Source organism: Barbatula barbatula (genome assembly GCF_947034865.1).
Source record: "Barbatula barbatula genome assembly, chromosome: 13".
Classification (NCBI taxonomy): Eukaryota; Metazoa; Chordata; class Actinopteri; order Cypriniformes; family Nemacheilidae; genus Barbatula; species Barbatula barbatula.
In genome coordinates, this window is record NC_136776.1 from 11,952,554 (window position 1) to 11,974,889 (window position 22,336).

The 22,336-nt window shown below is 37.9% G+C and overlaps 3 protein-coding genes and 1 long non-coding RNA gene across 7 annotated transcripts in view; 3 read left to right on the forward strand and 1 right to left on the reverse strand.

Annotated features, from left to right (window-relative positions):
• Nucleotides 1-2,531: 2,531 nt before the first annotated feature.
• LOC306903091 (NLR family CARD domain-containing protein 3-like) lies at nucleotides 2,532-8,959 on the forward strand (the record flags this gene model as incomplete). Of its 2 annotated transcripts, XM_079472040.1 has the most annotated exons (6): nucleotides 2,532-2,608; nucleotides 2,997-5,039; nucleotides 5,736-5,909; nucleotides 7,020-7,193; nucleotides 7,903-7,949; nucleotides 8,442-8,959. In XM_079472040.1, the coding sequence occupies exons 1-6, from the start codon at nucleotides 2,541-2,543 to the stop codon at nucleotides 8,957-8,959; spliced, it is 3,024 nt and encodes a 1,007-aa protein (XP_079328166.1). In that variant the 5' UTR covers nucleotides 2,532-2,540. The 2 variants fall into 2 exon arrangements, with proteins under 2 accessions (XP_079328166.1, XP_079328165.1); XM_079472039.1 differs by having other exon boundaries at nucleotides 2,573-5,039.
• Nucleotides 8,913-12,507, reverse strand: LOC306903092. The gene is made up of 3 exons (XR_013787510.1): nucleotides 12,367-12,507; nucleotides 11,524-11,584; nucleotides 8,913-10,880 (listed from the first exon to the last, which is right to left on the reverse strand). It is a non-coding gene; the product is annotated as an uncharacterized lncRNA (long non-coding RNA).
• A 3,840-nt stretch (nucleotides 12,508-16,347) lies between these two features.
• terf2ip (telomeric repeat binding factor 2, interacting protein) lies at nucleotides 16,348-20,516 on the forward strand. 3 transcript variants are annotated; one of them, XM_079472208.1, is made up of 4 exons: nucleotides 16,348-16,467; nucleotides 17,192-18,128; nucleotides 18,492-18,616; nucleotides 19,440-20,459. In XM_079472208.1, exons 2-4 carry the CDS (start codon nucleotides 17,204-17,206, stop codon nucleotides 20,037-20,039), a joined length of 1,650 nt encoding a protein of 549 aa, XP_079328334.1. In that variant the 5' UTR covers nucleotides 16,348-16,467; nucleotides 17,192-17,203; the 3' UTR covers nucleotides 20,040-20,459. The 3 variants fall into 3 exon arrangements, with proteins under 3 accessions (XP_079328334.1, XP_079328336.1, XP_079328335.1); XM_079472210.1 differs by having other exon boundaries at nucleotides 16,399-16,467; nucleotides 17,192-18,119; nucleotides 19,440-20,516; XM_079472209.1 differs by lacking the exon at nucleotides 16,348-16,467 and having other exon boundaries at nucleotides 17,178-18,128; nucleotides 19,440-20,344.
• Nucleotides 20,517-21,502: 986 nt separating this feature from the next.
• The window catches only part of rnf123 (ring finger protein 123), a 106,147-nt gene continuing 105,313 nt past the window's right edge, over nucleotides 21,503-22,336 (forward strand). Inside the window, exons 1-2 of the mRNA XM_079471511.1 lie at nucleotides 21,503-21,628; nucleotides 22,222-22,270. The gene's annotated coding sequence lies outside the window, so the exon portion shown is untranslated. The remainder of the gene's footprint in view (nucleotides 21,629-22,221; nucleotides 22,271-22,336) is intronic.

Consider the following 22,336-nt stretch of genomic DNA (forward strand, 5'->3'; position numbering starts at 1 on the left):
GTTCTTAAAGGAGACATTACATTTGTATAGGAAACATTTACTACCATTGCATAATGCGTAAAGTTATAAAACTAAATTAATTACGTTACCCATACGGATGAATATTTTATAAAGTCAGCATTTCCTAAAATACGTTCACAATAAGTCAGCACATTGATCAATGCGCCGCTGGATCCTTAGGGAATTTAACTCTGTTTTGAGAATATGCGCTGCACCAGTAAAGTTAAAGTATATTAGCTACTTGTAACTGGTAATATTTGTGTTAAAGTCATAGTCCACTATATGGGGAAGAAGTGAATGAAAATGAGCGAACAATTTCGGACAGTGGCGAAATACATCTTGCGTCTGACGTCGTGGACATTCGTCATGACGCCTTTACACCTATGTGGCTTATGGGTTGTTTTGTAAAATGGTAAAGATTATTTTAACATTAGTTTATTGTATAAGTTTTTAATAAAGAGAACAAAATAAATGTTTGCCACGTTTAGTAACTACTATATATAACATTCATTTAATCTGTTTATTCTCAAAAAGTAGAAAATAACAAACAAGGATCACAATGAACAGTTGAAACACAAACCAAAGTAATTTCCTCGTCTGAATGAATTTTTGAATGCTTGGATCAAACATCTGACTTATTTATTTCTTCACTATTAAAAGGTTGCGGTATATTCAACCAAGCCTTGCGTCAATGTTGTGTTATATGAACCCATGTTTATAAATGTTTTATCGGACCCAACAAAGGGTTAAAACAACCCAGCATAGGATTATTTATAATCCAACTGTTGGGTTTGTCCATTTTTAGACCACTGCTGGGTTGAAATGTCCCAATCGAGCCTTTTTCCACTGTAAATATAAATGTATTGTTTATTAAATTATCTGCAGGACTGAGAAAAAGATGGCAACATCCCCTGAACCCAGTTGTGTGTCTATGAAGAGTAACAACTCCATGATGCAGCCAATCGGTTTCAGTGATGGAGGAGTGACCTCTGAACCCAGTTGTGTGTCTATGAAGAGTAACAACTCCATGATGCAGCCAATCGGTTTCAGTGATGGAGGAGTGACCTCTGAACCCAGTTGTGTGTCTATGAAGAGTAACAACTCCATGATGCAGCCAATCGGTTTCAGTGATGGAGGAGTGACCTCTGAACCCAGGTGATCTCTTTAATGCACACACACACTTTTACTATCATGATCCATTTATGCTGTTTATTTAGAATATCTCTTGGTTTTCTTGGTGTTTGTTTGCCTTTGGTTGAACTTGAGTGTTATTGCAATCCGTGAAATTAAAAGTGATGTTTTAAATCGTACAAACAGTCGTTCTGTGCTGCAGTAAGATTTTACGATTGTTTTATAACGAAAGGACATTTACATTGCATTTAGTCATTTAGCAGACTGTAATGAAGCACCAGAAGGCTGAGGATCCATTTGCACACTTTATTAAACTCAATCTCCGGCAAACACACATGTAGGGCAAGGCACTCTCGTAGTCACAATACAGGCAGATATCGGGCAGGCAGCAAACAATCAGAAGGAAAGTCAACTCTCCAAAGTAGACATGGGATAAACAGACAGGGATAAACAGACAGGGATAAACAGACAGGGATAAACAGACAGGGATAAACAGACAGGGATAAACAGACAGGGATAAACAGACAGGGATAAACAGACAGGGATAAACAGACAGGGATAAACAGACAGGGATAAACAGACAGGGATAAACAGACAGGGATAAACAGACAGGGATAAACAGACAGGGATAAACAGACAGGGATAAACAGACAGGGATAAACAGACAGGGATAAACAGACAGGGATAAACAGACAGGGATAAACAGACAGGGATAAACAGACAGGGATAAACAGACAGGGATAAACAGACAGGGATAAACAGACAGGGATAAACAGACAGGGATAAACAGACAGGGATAAACAGACAGGGATAAACAGACAGGGATAAACAGACAGGGATAAACAGACAGGGATAAACAGACAGGGATAAACAGACAGGGATAAACAGACAGGGATGATGCCGGAACAAAACAAGATTTCGCAATGAGTGTGAATGCATGAGAGGTTTAAATAAGCAGTCCAATGAGGTTCAGGTGCCAGTGAAATCAGTTCTGGTATGTGGGTTTATGGGAAGTGGAGTCCGGATACATTTTAATACTCGGGAGATGGCTCCCTCTGGTGGCGATCGAGGAGCGAAGCAGGAGCTTCACTTGTGACACAGACACTTTTATCCAAAGCGACTTACAAAGAGATCAGGGAGCAATAAGCGATATGCGTATTTAATGAGAGATCCAATAAAGGAGATGCGTATTGAATCTCAAAACAAATAGAACATAATTGGAATAGAACAAGAGTACACATAGCTACACAAACATGTTTTTTTGTAAATCACAAACACAAGATTTCATAGTATATTTATTTAATTCATTGTCCAATCACGTGTAAAACATGTACAATTACCTTTTTTATCTTCTTATCTGCAGGACTGAGAAAAAGATGGCAACATCCCCAGAACCCAGTTGTGTGTCTATGAAGAGTAACAACTCCATGAATCAGCCAATCCGTTTCAGTGATGGAGGAGTGACCTCTGAACCCAGGTGATCTCTTTAATGCACACACACACTTTTACTATCATGATCCATTTATGCTGTTTATTTAGAATATCTCTTGGTTTTCTTGGTGTTTGTTTGCCTGGAGTGTTATTGCAATACGTGAAATTAAACGTAATGTTTTAAATCGTACGAACAGTCGTTCTGTGCTGCAGTAAGGTTTTTAACGAAATGAGATGCGTATTTAATCTCAACACAAATAGAACATAATTGGAATAGAACAAGATTACAAAATAGCTACAAAAACATGTTTTTTTGTGAGTCGCAAATTTCACAACATGATTTTCCTAGTATATTTAATTCATTGTCCAATCGCGTGTAAAACATGTACAATTACCTTTTTTATCTTTTTATTTCTCTCTTGTTTTTTGTGCAGGGTGGATAAGTCAGTTTTGCTTCAGCTTCAGTGTAAATGTGAACTGTGTGAGCAAGTTTGGAGAGATCCAGTCTCTATCACCTGTGGACACAGTTTTTGTAGGCAATGCATCGGTAGCTATATGGAGAAGTCAAACTTCAGCTGTCCTCAGTGCAGAAAGAGATTTAAAACCTGTCCTGTTCCCCAGCCACACAAGGTCATGGCAGGACCCGGTTCTGCTGGATCGGCAGCGATTGATGTCTTGCAGAGTGTCAAAGACAAACACAAAACCAGCATGAAGAACAAGTATGAAAGTTTGTTTGAGGGAATCAAACTACGAGAGAATCAAACCCTCCTGAACAGGATTTACACACAGCTGTACATCATAGAGTGTGAGAGTGATGGAGTGAATGAAGAACATGAGGTTTTACACATGGAGAAGAAAAACAGAACACAGGACACTCAGATTTCCTGCAATGACATCTTTAAACTGCTACTAGAATCTGAGGAAAAGATAAAAGTGAGGAGGGATAAAATCAAGTGTGCTCTTACAAAAGGAATCGCTGGAATTGGAAAAACAGTCTCTGTGCAGAAGTTCATTCTTGATTGGGCCGAGGGAACAGCAAATCATGATGTCGATTTCATGTTTGTGCTTCCGTTTCGAGAGCTGAACTTGATTAAAGATGACCGGTACAGTCTTCACAACCTTCTGCTCGTCTTTCACCCTGAACTTCAAGATCTGGACTCAAAGATTTATGACGAGTGTAAAGTTGTGTTCATCTTTGATGGTCTGGATGAAAGCAGAATTGAACTGAAGTTTGCAGACAGTGAGAAAGTTTTAGACACGGCTGAGACTTCCTCATTGAGTGTGTTGATGTCAAACCTGATCAAAGGAGATCTGCTTCCCTCTGCTCTCATCTGGATCACCTCCAGACCAGCAGCAACCAATCAAATCCCCTCTGAATACATCACGCGTGTGACGGAAATCCAGGGATTCAACGATCCTCAGAAGGAGGAATATTTTAGGAAGAGAATCAGCGATGAGCATCAAGCCATCAGAATAATCTCACACATTAAAAACGCGAGATGTCTTCACATCATGTGTCACATACCAGTCTTCTGTTGGATCTCATCCACGGTGCTTCAAAACATCCTAAAACAAGATCACAGTGCAGAAATCCCCCAAACTCTGACTGAAATGTACATCCACTTCCTGCTGATTCAGATCAACATGAGGAATGAGAAGTATGAGGAGAAAGATGAGAGAGATCCAGATGTCCTCCTGAAGTCACACAGAGAAGTGTTTGTGAAACTGTCTGAACTGGCGTTCAAACAGCTGATGAAGGGTAACGTGATGTTTTATGAGGAAGACCTTAAAGACTGCGGCATAAACCTCACTGAGGCCTCTGTGTATTCTGGGATCTGCACCGAGATCTTTAAGGAGGAATCTGTCATTCATCAGAGGAGGGTTTACTGCTTCGTACATCTGAGCTTTCAGGAGTTCTTCGCTGCTTGCTTTGTGTTTTTATCTTTTCTAAACAAAAACTGTGACGTTCTGAAAGTGTTTCTGAGAGGAACGTACAAAAGCAGGGCTAAGAACCTTCCTCTGAATGTGTTTCTGAATGGAGCAGTAAATAAAGCTTCAAACGATAAAAACGGACACTTGGATCTTTTCCTACGTTTCCTCTTGGGCATCTCGCTGGAGTCCAATCAGAGACTTTTACAGGGTTTCTTGACACACACAGAAGACAGCTCAAAGAGTCTTGAGGTCGTGATCCGAAACCTTAAACGGGTCCAAAAAAACAACATCAGCCAGGAGAGATGGATGAATCTCTCGCAATGCTTGCTTGAAATGAAGGACAATTCGGTTTCGGAAGAAATTCAGATCTTATTACAATCTGACAGAAATAAAAACCTGTCCCTTACACAGTGTTCGGCTTTGGCGAATTTGATCCAGTTGTCAGAGAAGGCGCTGGAGGAGTTGGACCTTACAAAGTTTATCATTAAATCATGGGATGGTCGCGAGAGGCTGGTGCCAGCGGTGTGGAACTGCAGAAAAGCTGTGTGAGTGCTGAAATACAATCATGAAGTTCCTTTTAATTTGACCGAATCTTGATGGAGTTCAGTACAGATGTGAGAGGAATAAGCCTTACGCTGAATGTGCTATCTTTATATTCATTTACATTTGAATGAGCTTGAAACAAAAGGGAAAAAGTGCACAACCGAAAATCATGTACCAAGCTTACTTTACACTAGCTAAAGATTCCTTAACTTTTAAACTTTTCTAGTAAAATTGTATAACTTCAATTATAATTATAGATGTTCTTCACAACCCAGAAAAGTGGTCACAAGACAGAAATAATTCAGACAGTAATCTGCTTCAGACTGTTTGCTTTTACTCCTATGGTTTATACATTCATAAATATCTACGTCATGTACCTACATCAACAATGTTTTGCTAATGAAATCATTCCTCAGAGGAAATTATTCGGAATTTATAGGCTTTAATATATCGGGCTGATTTTATTAGCGGGTTGATAGCGCTAACAATAAAAAAGAACCATTAATGGGCTGATACCGATATGATCAGTAATATACCGTGCATCCCTTACGTTACAGAGTTATACTGTATTCTCATATTGATGTATTTCTGCCATGAATGTGATTAAAAAATATTTTCTAAATAACTATATTAGGTTTTCTTATAATTTGCTTGAAAATATTATCTGGGTCTGAATCTTTATTTTGTGTTCTGTGCAGATTGGTGAGCTGTAACCTCACTAAGAAGAGTTGTGAAATGTTGAGATCGGCTCTACAATCCTCAAACTCTCCTCTGAGAGAGCTGGACCTGAGTGACAATGATCTGCAGGATTCAGGAGTGAAGCTCATCTCTGATGGACTGAAGAGCGCAAACTGTCTACTAGAGATACTGAGGTATTCATTTCTGTCAATAAACTGTTCTTTGTAACGTATCAGCAAATGGCTTTCGTGGAGATTCGTATTTAAGAAGTATGTTTCTGTGACACTGAACTTACTGCATGGTACTAAACATGATACAGGGATTGGATTGTTCCATATAAATACGGATTTCTGTATTTTTGACCTTGCTGGGATCACTCACGTGAATTGCATAAATTAAATTATTTTAATTTCTGATGGGATTGGGGGGCGGGAGTTTGGGGATGCGCGTGTAGTCATCATACAGACGGCCAACAGGATCGTTTCTACACTCTCTACTCTCATGCACACGCTCATAGACCGCGGAACTTGGGGGGCCGGGGGTCCACGACCCAGGCAACTTTTGTACTCTGACAAGCTATCTTATATAAAAGCCTAAGTTGTATCTGTGTTTTTACGAGCCAAACAATACTAGTCACCACACAGCTTCACTCACTCTCACCAATTGCTGCCGATAAAAAAACTGACCCACTGACTGCTGCATTTTGATTTGAAATTAATGTTCATTGTTTATCAACTACGACGTTACGTCGATGTAGTTACTAGGTCTGTCATGTGCGAGCGTCGTCGCGAGCTAACGGCGGGCACCTGTTTAACCGCTGGCGGTATTACCAGGCTGCCACAATGAAGAGACAGAAGTCAATATCAGATTTTTTACAAATAAACTGGCAAAACAAAATGAGCAAACTACTCCAGCTTCCCCTCAACAACAGACCCTGCTGTGCTTATGAAGACCAAAAAGGTACAGAGGACTGGGTCTTCACAGCGAGCAAGATCAGTTCAATATCAGTGGTTTAACTGGCTGACATTGTGTGAAACGAGCCCTCTCGTTTCCTCATTATTGAATGTTGATTATTTCATGCCCGCACCTGTTCCCCTCTTGATTTGGTTTCCTATTTAATGCCCTTGTGTTTGCTGTCCTGTGTTGTTCGTTTTGCTATCAAGCCTTGTCTAGTCTTTGCATATTTTTCACATTAATCACATTAGAGGTACATGTGATGGCTTGAATACTACAGCTGACATCTATATGTTAAGAATATATTGCATCTTGAACAATTTTACTGAATGTTTTACGTGTTTTTGTAGATTATCTGGGTGTATGGTGACAGAGGAAGGCTGTGGTTATCTGGCTTCAGCTCTGACTTTAAACCCGTCCCATCTGAGAGAGTTGGACCTAAGCTACAATCACCCGGGACCCTCGGGAGTTCAGCTGCTGTCCCATAAACTAGACGATCCGAAGTGCACACTGGACGAACTCAAGTATGAAAACTCATTCATTGCTCGTGATATTAAAATAATGCCTGGTGTATTTGTGTGTTTTTGTTTTATTCCCGCATAATTTTTTGAAAGTTAAATATATATCATGATTAAGCCTGTGTTTTTTGGTGAGGATCATGAGAAAATACAAAACATTGGGGTCTGAGGATTATGCTAAAAAAATACAATGCTTATTAGTTTTAAATACAAATGTGTTTTACAGAATGCATGTAGGCCATAGTGTCTTATTTATCACTGTAAGGAATGTTTACAAGACAGTTTTCATCTGAAAATGGAAATTTTTAAAAGTTTGTGTTAACATAATCTATGTCTGTGTACATGTGTATATATATTTAGGAAATATTTAGATGTTTTATTAATATTTTCTTATAATTTATAGTATATACAGTATAAGTGTTTATTCATTTTTTTATTTTTCTTAAATATGAGTATGTTTTTATAAATACAAAATGAATATGCACAGCACACAGACATATACTATGTAAACACAAACTTTTATTCTGGATCATTTGACCGTCACATGAAAGCTGCGCTTTAGGGGCATAAAAACACAAACCTTTGAAAACGGGGCATCTCCCTTTGTTAAATCTAATTAGCTCTTATACTGTTTATCTTATTTAGTTAATTTGAATACAGGTGTTGTATCCCATAAACAGAATGTGATCTACTGTATTTGTTCTGTGCTTTATAGTGTGGATCATAGAGGGAAAAGGAGGATTACACCAGGACCACAAAAATGTAGGTATACACATTAACATGAGCTGAGTGGTATGTGTCTGTATCTTGTGATAGTAGAAATGACTTTAAATAAAAGTATATTAGCCTTAAGGGCATCCATAACCTGATATGCTCCAAAGAGCTGACAAAATTCAAAACGGACCATCTCACTTGTGCGCTCCGAAATAAAATCTAGAAATTTCATGATGTCCTCACTATACTTCATCCTTTTGTCAAAACCTTGTCCAATCAAATGCTTTTTAGAATCGATCTGTCCCCTTCAATGAGTTCAAGTTATTCATAAAAATAACAGTTATATTCTCCATCCATAATTATGTTATAATTCAATAAAACAGAGCTCACTATCTTTTACTCTACAAATGCATTAAAAAAAATTCTCGAGGTTTCAACAAAATATATTATTACTCTCTATTGTGTCGTTGAGTTATATTTTGGTAACACTAACTACTCCTATGATACAGTTGTACAGTAAATGTTCTCTGTTGTGTCTAGATGTCTGTCATCTCACACTGGATCCAAACACAGCTCACACGTATCTCGTAGTGTCAGAAGACGGCAGATCGGTAAAATATGTGAAAGCGGATCAGAAGTACCCTGATAATCCAGAGAGATTTGATATAAACGCTCAAGTGCTGTGTAGAGAGAGTCTGTCTGGACGCTGTTACTGGGAGGTTGAATGGACCGGAGTAGCCGATATATCAGTCACTTACAAGCGAATCGACCGGAAAGGAGGGAGTGACGGTGAGTTTGGACAAAATGCAGAGTCGTGGAGTCTAACCTGTTCGAGTGACAGATTTACCGTCTATCACAATAAAGAGAGAACACATGTCCGTTCAGACTCCAGTAACAGAGTAGGAGTGTCTCTGAACTGGCTCGCTGGTACTTTGTCTTTTTACAGCATCTCTGACCTGCACACACTGAAACACTTGCACACATTTAACACAACATTCACTGAACCTCTCCATGCTGGAATTGGTCTTTATCATCTCACCTCAGCATCACTCTGTTAAACATTTTTGCAAATATATATATATATATATATATATATATACCAAATATGTACAGTTACAGATCAAGAGTACAGCAAGTTTAACACATATCAACACTAATGTAAATATGTACTTGTTATTACAGTTAAAGTGATTTACAGACAAACAATGTTAATCGTTTCACATGCAATCAAGCAAATTATAAGCAAACAAATGCATAATTGATAATGTATATTTTACACAGACTGTCAGTGGCAGTCTGTCAATTGTTAATAATAAAATAAATTTAATTAGTACATTATACCAGTATTGTCATCACTGTACGTATCATTATTTATTTATTTTGAAACAAATCATGACTATTTGCTCACCCTTCTCTATAGGTCTTAGCCACCAGGGGGCGATCCACTGCAGGATATGTGTGGCATGCTTGGTTTTAACCAATCAAAAGCTATAGCTAATAAGCCCTAACTAATTGTTAGTCAGTAAAACTAGCCCTGCGTCCAAAATCTCCTACTTCCATATAGCAGTCGAAATTAGGATGAGTTATGAATAGTATGTCCGAAATATCTGGATGGTCTACTGTAGTGGTTCTCAAACTTGGGGGTCCCCAAGACGGATCCAGGGGGATACAAGTTTATCATAGATCTTATGCAATCAAACTTCAGAAAAATAAGACTGAGAATTGATGTTCCAGGATTTTATAACTAAGTTTAAGATCATAGGTTTTTATTTGGGGCGCCGCTAAAGCGATGGACTCTACACGAAGGAGGGCATTACAACGGAAAACGTTTCAGAACCACTGGTCTACTGCTTGCGCCGAGATTTATGATTGCGCATCGGATGGACACTTCTCTATCCCATGATGCCACGGGAGCCCAGTAGCGGTCGAATAAAAAAAGAGCGGAAAACTAAGGCGAATGTCCGTTTTCAAATGTAAGCAACCATAAATGAATTCCTTGTGACTAATTATGTCTTTAATATTGCCAATGTATACGTTGTTATAAATACGTCATGGGTCAAAGAGAATACAGGTACAATAAAAGGATTGTCGGACGCAGCTTAGGTTTTGTTTTAGCATCTATTAACTGGCCTCAGAATAAATTAAAGTATGGCACAATTTCTCCAACATGTCATCGGTGGGTGCTTTAAATCTTCTGGCATCGAGATCATGGTGTCAGGGTTTTTTTTAGCAATTGGAGGAGGTTCTTTGTCAACATTACCATTGATTTCTGGAGAGAGATTGGCTGAAAGATCCACAGCAACGTTTGAAGTTGGGAGGGTCCGAGGTGTGTGACTGCTTGATGGAGTAGTCAGAGGTTGATTGTGAACATTAATGTGTTGTTCTGGATGGAGACTAGCTGAAAAATCCATGGAATATGAAGTAGGGAGAGTATGAGGTACATAATGGCTAAGTATTGGGGAAGCTGCCTGAACAGTTTTCTGAAACATCTCCAAATTCATTCTCTTGATGAACATGAGCAGGCCTTTGGAAATCCGGAAAGTGGCATCTGGATCATAGTTTGAATTGTCGATGTGTTCAGTCACATAAACTCTTTCAATATACTCGTCATCGTCAATACTGACAATGATCCGGTCTGTATTGCTGTCATCATCATTATAGGTAGAATAGTCTTCTGAGACATATGAAGGAAGTTCATCAGCTCCTGGTGAATTAAGATTGCCAACCACGTAGTATGGGATGTCTTCATCCGGTAGTAATTTAACACCATTTTCATCGTATCTGTTCCCAAAACGGTGAAAACCAAAATCTCCATCGGCTGGGATGCATTCAGAGACCATATTTTTATTGTTGTCAAAAGAAATGCATTCCTTGGCCATCCAGTACAGGAGTTTAAGACCATGTCTGGGCCAAGGTTGACCAAACCCAGAGTCTCTCAAATGGGCTATTTCATTTATTGTTTTCACCATTGTGTTTTACCTGAGGAGGAGATATTAATATCGAAATTATAAATAAACATGCAAGATAACTCGGTTTTAGACTTTAGTGAAAATGTGACAGTATCTACACATCCATGTTGTGTTCTCTGTCTCCAAATGTAAATGATACTGTAAAACACAACAGCCGTCAACGTCAAATAAATATGATGTGCTCCTGATTGATCTGAATCTATTGTGATTTGGCTGTTCAGACATGAATCAAATACCGAAATTTCAACCCACTTACGTTAGTAAAGACAGCCAACAGTAAGAAACAGTCATTTACAACACAAAATTGAGTTAACAAAGAGAAAGTATCTGAATTGTCACCGCAAAAGTATTTTATAATTGGAAAAAGGACTGGGAAGCTAAATCACACAGGTGAAAGATGTTTTCTATTCTAAATACAAACATGCTGTATACTTTAGATATGATATTATTTGTTGTGGTTCAAACTGTGTTTTCACATCACAGGTTTGTTTTAGTTGCTTTGTGCAAAATTTGTGTATACATTCCCGTGGCCTCTCAGCGTTTTTTGTTTGTTACAATTTTTTCTCATTTGTGTTTCTTTTCCATTTCACATAAAGATCATTTTAAAGCAAAGTAATTCATGCGATTAGAAAAGGGAGGAAAGGAGATCATACCTTTGTTTGGCAACCATCAAATAAATGTTGGAGTTTCTTGGAAGTTGCTGTTTGGTTCTAGCTGTAACAGAAACAGAAACTTAACAATAAAATGTTCTGGGTGTGTTCATAAATGTATGCATTACATAGTGCTCGAAAGTAACGTCGTCAGGGTTCAGCGAGTCATTTTGACAGGTCTAGTTTTAAGGGTGAGTTCACTCAAGAATGTAAATTCTGTCATTCAGGTTATTTCTGCCCTGTATAAATCTATTTGTTCTGTTAAACACATAGAACGATATTTGTAAGAATGTGAGCAATTTTCAGTTCTGTGATGGCATCCACAACCATAGTTGGAAAAAATATTGTATGTTTTTTGTTCTCGTGAAAAAGAATGAACACGAACAGTTCTGGGGCACCTTTGACTACCATTTAATTGGTCCAAATTGTGGGAGTCAATGATGTCACAGAATTGAAAATTGCTAAACGTTCTTTCAAATATCTTTCTCTGTGTTGATCAGAACCAAGTCATTCATACAGGTATGAAATGACACGAGGGTGAGCAAATGAGGCGAAATTCTCATTTTTGGGTGAACTGTCCCTTTAATGCTACACATAGATTAAATATAAATATGACTTTAGTTTGGTTGTGTTTTGGATGCTCCTGTGATTTCTCCCTGAATTCTACTCTTTCGTTGTGCACTTTATATACACGATCATACCATGTTGGTAATAGTATAGTAATAAAAATAAATGAACAGAATATGTCTGATTACACCTGTTGGCTATCACCCAGTCACAATTTTAGCCACACTCACTCCATTACACATGGTTCAGTATTGTTTGTTTGTTTCCCATGTTCCTTACCTATTTTCCTTGTTCCGTGTTTTGAGCTGTACCTTGACCTTGTGTCTTTGCCTGTTTGCTGAGTTACGCCTTTTAATACAGCTGCACTTGGACCCGACCAGGCTGTGTGCTTCACTGTGTTTGAATATGACACTCATACCCAATTATAAAAGGCTGATTTGAACTCTCCATAGAAACGCCACACCCACACTGGAATCTGTTCCTGTTTACCTGGTTTAGGTTGATGTGTTTGTTCTGTGTCTCTACAGCTAGAAGAGACAACTCTTGTTTATTTAATGATGTTATGGTGTTTTATCTTTTGTTTTTATCCCTGTGCTTTTATTATTATTGTTGTTGTTTTAATGAAACTACTATGTTTGTTCAGAAGATTAATGTATGCCAGTGCACAATGTACTATAGGGACAATTTAACCCAAAATCCTGGGACCTTTAAATCCGTTTGCATGTATGGGAAAATACTGCACCTGTACTTTGTTTAAGAGCATTGTAAGGCTGGTGTTGTGTAAGAGGGATTTAGTTTCTCTTTCCCAGCTAATATGCTAATCTCTTTTAATCACATAACATAGTAACAGTTATATGATGTTTATATCTATTGATGCCAGACACCTTGATTTAAATACAATTAATATCTCATCATTATTTTAAATGCAGATCTATTTTTCTACTGAATTCAATATTTAAACTTCTGCAGAAGGCTGTGTATGACCATTTTTAAAGACGTTACAACACTGTTTCAATTTTCTATTTTAGATATAATAATGTCTCCAAGTAAGGAGTGATTTTGCATATTTATTCAATATTGATGGTCCTTCTACTCAGGTAAAAAGCCATGGTAGAAACATTTAATAAAATAGCCCAGCTGAGAGACTCTTGGTTTGGTCGACCTCGGCCCAGACATGGACTTTAACTCTTGTACTGTTTTTTTAAACCAATAATGAAATGCGCTCTTACAAGAGATATTTTGGTTTTCACCATTTTAAAAAAAAAGATATGATTAGTTTGGTGATCGACTTCTACCGGATGTACTGTAGATATCCCACACTATGTGGTCTTAATTCATCAGGAGCTGATCAGCTTCCTTCATATGTCTCAGGAGACTATTCTACCTATAATGACGACGACAGCAATACGGTCTGCATTATTATCAGTGTGGACGATGACGACTGGATTGAAAATGTTTATGTGACTGAACACATCGACAATTCAAACTATGATCCAGATGCCACTTTCCGGATTTCCAAAATATTGCTCATTCATTTTAGAAGCATAACCTTAGAGGACCTCCTGTGGAAAACAGGCTGTTATACATGGCATCCTCAAAGACTTACGACAATTCTACCCCCTCAAACTTATGCATTGATGCATATATAGCCAAAACATTTAGGTTGACGCTTGTGTAACAGAGACCAGCCAGTGTGAGAGCTGTATTTCTAAGCCATGCAAACAACACGTTTCACAGGACGGGATAATATTTCAAGTGGGTGGGGGGAATTTAAAGGCAGGTTATGTTTTGCCCACCTTCCTCGATTCTACCCCCTCAAACTTATGCATAAATGCACATATAGTCAAAACAATTATTTGATGCATGCAAACAACCATGTCTAATGTAGAACGTCTTCATATTAACACAGACATGCTAATAATTCAAGGGTGGTAATATTGAAGCAGGATTGGTTTTGCCCATCTGCCCTGATTCTACCCCCTCAAACGTATCTGTGAATGCACATATAGTAAAAACAATTAGTTTGATGCATGCACACAAGCAACACTGTCTCATTAAGCTTTTATTCCCAAGGCCATAGACATATAATAATGTTTCACAGGCACAGACACTACATGACAAAGTAATACTTCAAGGGGATAATATCTTGGCAGGATCTGTTTTGCCCAGAAATAGCACCCATCACATCTCCCATTAGGAACGCATCACATGCATGAATCTCACCACCCATAACCACAATGGGCATTTAAATATTCACTCAAATTGTGTGATGCAAGGACTTTAGGAGGGGTGCTTTTAACTGTTTTCTCAAAATTGTGTAATGCAAAAGACCAGCAGAGGCGCTAGGTGCTTTTTTGGCAACCGGTCTGCCATGAAAAACAACCACTCAAATCTAAATCTAAAACTAGAAATTCACCGGACTTTTCATTTTTAAACACCAAAATGATAATTCTGTCATGAATTACTGAGTCTCTAGTTGTTCCAAACCGTTATAGTTTTCTTTGTTTGGTTAAACACAAAGAAATATATTTAGATGAATGTTTGTAACAAAATAGTTCTTGGACCCCAGAACTTATGATAGTAGTTAAAAGTAAGCCCAGAACTGTTCTAGATTTTTCAAAATATCTTCTTTTGTGTTTCAACGTAATTTTTCCTATTATGTCAGTCACGGGGGTCCAAGAACTATTCTATTGTATTTAAACATTCTTCCAATTATATATCTCTGTGTTCATTAGAAAAAAGAAATGTATACAGATTTGGACTTGAAGGTGAGTAAAATATGTCATTATTTTTATTTTTGGGTGAACTATCCCTTTAACCATTACTAAAATAACTATACTCTCAAAATTATGTGAAGATGGGACCAACAGAGGCAAATTTAGGCCCAAGGTACTTTTAATGCCAAGCACTTCCTCAAAGGTAACCCCATGTAAAAATGGGATATACAGTACACTGCCCGTCCCAGACAAAGTCACACATTCTAATGTTTCGTTAGACCACCTTTAGCTTTGCTTACGGCTCACATTCGCCGTGGCATCGTTTTGATAAGCTTCTGCAATGTCACCGTATTTATTCCAGTCCAGAGTTGCATAAATTTTTGGCAAGATCTTGTATTGATGATGGGAGAGTCGGACCGCTGCGCAAAGTCTTCTTCAGCACATCCAAAGGTTCTCAATGGGGTTTAGATATGGAGTCTGTGGTGTCTCATGCTCCATGAACCACTCTTTTACAATTTCAGCCCGATGAATCCTGGCATCGTCTTGCAATCTGCCTGTGCAATCAGGGAAGACAAAAATTATAGATGGAATAACATGGTCATTCAGTATTGTAAGGTAGTCAGCTGACCTCATTCTTTGGGCATATAACATTGCTGAACCTAGACCTCCAATCCAATCGGAGGCTCGTACCTATTTGCTAAATTAAATACAGGTGGAGACTTTTTTGGACGGGCAGTGTATTAATCATTGTATTTTTAGACTTACATTTTACATTTACATTTATTCATTTGGCAGACGCTTTTATCCAAAGCGATTTACAAGTAGTTTTATACAGTGGCACATTACTGCAGAGCAATCAGGGGTAAGGTGCTCAAGGGCACTTCAGTAATGACCTGCTGGCACTGAGATTTGAACCAGCAACCTTCTGATCACAAGCCCAACACTCTAACCATTAGGCCACAACTGACTTAAATTAAAACTTAGTCATTTGCTTACCTAAATTATAGTCAAGGACAGAGTAACCAGTAATGTGAATAAAGTGCTTGTACTAAGGCAGGGGCTGTAGCATTTTACGGATCACAAGTGCCCAAACTTGTAGTTGAGTTTTTCTTCTGTTGACTGGTGATTTTCTTTGTTTGAAACAGAAAATAAATTGACCTGGCTTATTATGCTGTGTCTATGGAGAGCCCCTTGGTAGGTCACATGACTATATATGGCGTTATCATCTCATACACACATGCACAGCACACAGGGATTTAAAGTTTAAAATTGTCCCTATAGTACATGGTGCACTGACATACATAAAACATCTGAACAAACATAGTAGTTTCATTAAAACAACAACAACTATAACTTTTTTGGACAACAAAAACAATAATAATAATAAAATAAAAAAAATCTCAGGAATAAAACAAAAGATGAAGAACAACAAAAGCATTAAATAATAAAGATTTACTTTCACTTTTTCCGGAAGGTAATTTATTTTCCCGCGTAAAGGCGGTTACTTTCCAAATAAAAGTCTCCGTTTGCTCCAGCCTAAACCGTTGACATTGAAACGCTTAGCTCGTGACTCTTATTTTGAAATGTTTCCATCACTTCGCTTTTTTTCTGTTATTGCCGCACATTTACGGTCGCGCTCCCGAGACACTGCACAGCAGAGCAGGTAGTTTATGATATTTCGGTTTATATTTTATTTCGGTTTATATTTATGTCTTTGAAGTTTTCTGCGTGTATTCACCACACAGTTCACACGTGTGTTTGTAGGGGCATGTATGACCTTCGTTGTTTTAAAAGAGTCAAAAGTAATCCATCGTAACGTTAGTTGTGAAACCGAGATCAGTGCATTTTATTAGCGAGGAATAATTCATATTTTATCATTTATTTAAATATATTTCTCAGCTTTTTAGTCGTCATTTAACGAAGGTTTATTTAATTCAAGACACTTAATATTGTTTTGACGTCGTTACCAATTTGTAAACAAACGCAGTGTGAAACATTTACAAATATTTTTACGTAAATATAAAGAATATTACGTAAATTAAGAATTGAATATATTACATAGATCATTTTATATGAAGAATTAGGTTAAACATTGTACCAGTAACTTTACTCTCCAACTATGCGATTCGATGAACATTTTGAAACTCGTAAAACAATAATAAGCAAAACTTATAAAGATGCGTATTAAAAAAAGTATAATGTATTTATATATATATATATCTATTTGCACAGACATGGAAGATTTGCAGTAATACCATGTATTCTATGTATTTGACAATTTTCCAGTTTTCTATGACTTACTTTTGTATATTATTCTTTTAATGCTGAATTTGTAAAAGTGCTATAGAAATAAATAAAAAAATAATGTTTCCTTTATTTCTCTCCAGATAATTCTAAACATGTCAAAGACGGTGAAGGAGGTTGTGTCTGACATGCCTTCAGTCTTATTCCTGGACGCAAGTGGACAACAGATGAAGTTCTTTATAAGACCTGGCCCCACCAAAGAACAAATAGCCCCGCTCGTAACCAAAGGAGGCGGTAAAATGTGTCGCATTCAAGAGCATAGTGCAATTTTACTAGCCGACCCCAAGGATGCAAGTAGTGCCATGACAAGCACTGGACAAACCTATATCTCCATTCAATACATCAGAGACTGTTTAGAGCAGAACCAGCTGTTAGATAGGGATAGATACGTCATTAATGGTGGGCCTTCGAAACAGACAAGGAGTTCTACTCAAAACCAGGGAAACGGACGGTTGAGTTACTCAGCAGAAGATGACGCTGCTATATTGAAGTTTATTGAAAAGCGGCAAAGTGAGGCGAAAGGCATCCTGGTTTGGAGAGAAATGCAGGACAAAAAGCTCACCAAACACACCTGGCAGTCCATGAAGGATCGATTTAAAAGACACATTCAGTTTAAGCTTAAAGACCAAAGTTCGGAGAAATGTTGTAGTGTGGCATCTAAAAGAAAAAGCCTAGACAGTTCCGTGAATAGGGAAAATATCTCTCAAACCTCCTCAAAGGATGAATCTTCTCAAAAGTCACCTCAGAAGTCCGTTGTTGACTCGGACTCCACGCAAGTGGTTGCCGAGAACAGTTTGTGTCCAGCCGATGTGTCCAATCCTCAGCCTTCTCCTCCAGATGTTCCTGAAGCAGCTGAGGAACCTCAACAGGGTTCGAGTGATGCTGGTCAGCAGGAGTCTTGCCGCCAGGTCCAAGAACAGGAAGTAACAAATGAAGAACAACAAAGTCAAACTCAGCCAAGTCCTGAAAAGTCCAAAAGACCAAGACTAGATGATGATTGTGATGAACAAGGTCCGGAAGGTAACGTACCTTATAAAATGCATTATGACTTCTCTTAGACTAATAACATTCATCAGTACAAAATTACTTCAGTGTTTTATGCGTGGATAAGCTTTTTTGTGTTTCTATAAGCTCTTTTTTAAGGTGACTATCTGGCGCCAATGCAGTAATTATTAAAGACAATATTTAAAGTTTCTGTTGAAAAAAAATGTTATGCACAGTAATGTTTATTTTTAATGTTGTGTGTAAAAACAAACCGTTTTCATACCTAACTTTATTCTAGTAGTAAATGTGTTTACCATATCGTACCTCTGGGGGTGTTCTTGAACTCCACCGACAAGCGATTTACAAAAAACATTCTTATTTTCTTTCATTTGCTTTTAGAATCAAACGGACATTCCTCATCTCTCACAGAAACCAGAAAAACACCCTGCGAAACCTCCTCACCCGCCGCCAAGACACTTGGCATTCTTGCAAGGGCAGCTAGAGAGTTTGAAGATTCTGACGGGGTATGATCAAACAACTCCAAAAAACATTGTGCTGTTGTCTAAAATACATAACTTTTTGTAGAAGAATAGCTTTTTATTATCTTAAGTCAAAAAACTGAACTGTCAAAAGGGATTAGCATTTATAATGTCTGTTATATCTGATATAATACACACATTGGTTGTTTATAAAAAACTTAAATCTTAAGAACCTTTAACACAGTTTCAGCTGAAACCCGTTGGTTATCTACCTTTATGTTTATTATGGAAGATGATCATGTTAACATGCCATGACGGGTTCTGGGTGATCATGTGATACCATTGTAATTTCTGTTTTGGGTGAATTGCCGCGTAACCGATTCAAATGGGTATTTGCTTTCGTTCTGGCAATGCATTTGTGTGAAAAGACATTTTCAATGCATGTGGATGGCTATGCTATGTGGCCTGTAGTGATCGATCAATGTTTTCTTTATTACAACTTGGATACCGAGTATTGTAAGATGTCTGCCAGACAATATGCTGAATTGCCTCTTCAACAGAATAACAAACAAGTTAGACGTGAGTTGCGAATACGTCAAGGGTTGTGACTATTGGTACTGCTATTATGACTTTTTTTTTAACGCTATATTTATACATAGCTAAAAGGTCACACATTTGTTTTTACATTTGTATTAGGCTGTGTCTAAAACTATATGCGTTTCTTACTTGAGAGTAATTTATGCAAACCGTATATTGTAATGCCGTTGTTTAGTGCTACTCTTTATAGAAGACAGGTACACCAGAAAGTGGCCAAATTGATAATAGGTCTTGTTATATCTAATGACCCTCAATGGTTTTATTTCTACAGATAGGTGATGAAAGCGAAGAAGAAGAAGAGGGTCCGAGGGAAGCATCTTCAAAAAAGCTCTCTGACACGCACGAAAGTTCAACAGCACCTGCACCTGCACAAGAACCAGAACCAGAAAATCAAGCTGAGAACGACAGTGATGCCCGACAGGGTCCATCAGAAGCCATTTGCAATGGGTCACCACAGATACCTGATGACGAACGTCCAGGACCCAGTGGCACAGCTGTGTCCTCCAAAACCCATGTATTCATCTTAAACTCCGAAATACAGAATAAAGACAACAGCCAGCCAACTCCAGCGGAAACGCTGATGAGTAGCTTGGAAGACATTAAGCAGCACGTCACAAACTTGATGAGAGAAACCAAGACAGATCTGGTTGAGGTGACCAAAGCGCTGTTGAAGGCCAACGGTGACCTGGCCAAAGCTCAGGTTTATCTGCTTGAGGGATACGAGTATGAGATACACGGACCCCTCTGGACCCCTCTGGATGATGAGATACTCCTGCTAGCTGATCCGTATGAGCTTGTGCATCTTCAGTCAAAATATGGAGAGGAAGACGTGACCAGGAGGAGAGCGTTTCTCCAGGCTGATGTACACTGAGGGGCTTTGTGGACGGACGAAACAATTAACAGTCCCAATAGTAGAACATGTGTAATTCATAGTTCTGCAAAATGTTCATAGCTTAAAATTACTTTTGTATAAAACAATTAAAGTACTTTTTTATATCAGACTATGAATCCGTTCATTAAACGTGTTGACAAATATACCGTACATGTGTCATTTGGTGTGACAGCAAAAATTTAGATTAAAAAAGAACGATAATTCTCTCTTATGCTGTTTTATATTGTAAATACAAATACTGACAAAATAAAAATATATTAACAGTTTGTTGACGACTTTTTTGCTGTCACACCATATGACACATATACAATATAGTCCGTTTTAAGGATGTGCTGCATTTATAGCAATGGGGTTAACTGAAGAACACACGAGTCTTTCATGTAGAAATAAAATACATTTAGTATAATGGGGACGTGCAATGGGCGGAGCTTCCATAGTCTACCTTGTTTCTATTAGTTAGGTACTGCGTTTCTAAACAGTCATGACAACATATTACTTTATTAGTAATATGGCTGTTAACGTTTAAAAATATAATTTTTGGGGTGTCATGTATTGTCCAGGCAGTATTCAAAGTAACACGGCAAGAACTGTTGCTTTTTGCAGCGCTGTTTCGGACTGACCAATCACAGGGCAGTTACTTGATACGTAAATGAATTGTATACAGTGCGCTGGGTAGGTTTTTTCTATTTCGTATATTTGTTATTTAAATATGTAAATATTTAAAGCACAGATAAATATATAAGACAAAACGTCCTGAGATTTTAATTATACTTTCGAAGCCTCTGCAAAGTCAAATTGTGACGTTTAGCAAGCAACAACTTGCTATTTAGTAGATTAAATGATTCGCCTTAGTCAAATGTCCTAGACGACGTACCGTAGCGGTGAATTGCTCGGGTTAAATGCATTGGAAGACGAGCTTTCCTTACTTTTAACTTCTCTTATGACACAGGGATTTTCTCCAGTAGGGGGAGCTTGATGGTCCAGCATTGAAATCTCCCGCATTCACGCATTATATTTTATTAGTCTAATTTGAACGCTTGTCACTTTAAAGTACAACCGTTTATTAGTATAGAAAGCGATGTGCGGAAACTGACAAATACGCTTAAAATCGGTCTATTATATCTATGAGAAAACAGATTAAATGTATTTTCACAAACGACTCTGATTGGTCCATTCTGACCAGCGCTGAGATAAGACGCGGCTGTCACGTGGCAACGCAGACGCCCTGCTTTTCAAACAAAGGTTCGAGAAATACGTTATACATAAATAACGACAACCACAAACTTTAACGCTAATAAATGCACAATATAACGAGTTTTCGTAAATATCTCATTTTAACGTCTTGGCTGACCAATCGCGGATAACTTCCGCACCGCGGAGCCCCGCCCACTGGGAGACGCGCATTCAACGCTATCACAGATCTACACGTTTATTGTGTTTCTATGGTTGGAGGCAATGACTGTAGACACATTTAAAGAAGAGAGTCCAATAACATAATCTGCTGATCACAAATAAACACAACACACCAAATCAGTGACGACAGCAGGACATTAAAGAAACAACCATCGGTAATGTCGCTTTATTTCCATACAGTGTATGTATATATGATCATAACTGTGCTGGGTGTCACATGCATTCAACACGGAGAGTGAAACATATGAAATATTGTTTTTGATGCGGATATTTAGGGCACTTTATAACATCGACATGCGTTATTAATAGATGTTATACACGTATAAATGACATCATATAGCCATTATTAGTGTTGGCAGAGTGACTGAAGACTGTCTGTATTTATTTTGTGGATGTGGTTTTATGTTTGCCAGGACAGCAGCATGTAAACATTGAAACTGCAGCTGCTTTGGGGGCTGGATTGTAGTTTAAATGTGTTGCCAATATAATCCTTTATTGAATCTGTGTATCTGTTTATTGTAGGTTTGGGTAGATGTGTGTTTTGTGTTATTAGACATTAAAGAGAACTTGAGCTTGGCTTGTTTTAAATAATAAAGAATACACTTAAAGTAACAAAACACACGGTAGTGTAAATATGAACTGTACTACTTTTGTATGGTTAAATATGGGTCATAGACGCAGAAGGGTTTAAGCATTAAAACAATAGGTTAAAATTGTTCGATTTAATTACATTTTCCCTGATTCACAGAAGACGCCCACTAAAAACAGAAGACGCTCAAGTGTTACGATCTTGTCAGGTATATTTACAACAAAAATACATTTTTGACATATTAAATTACGAATGCAAATTAATTGTAATTTCA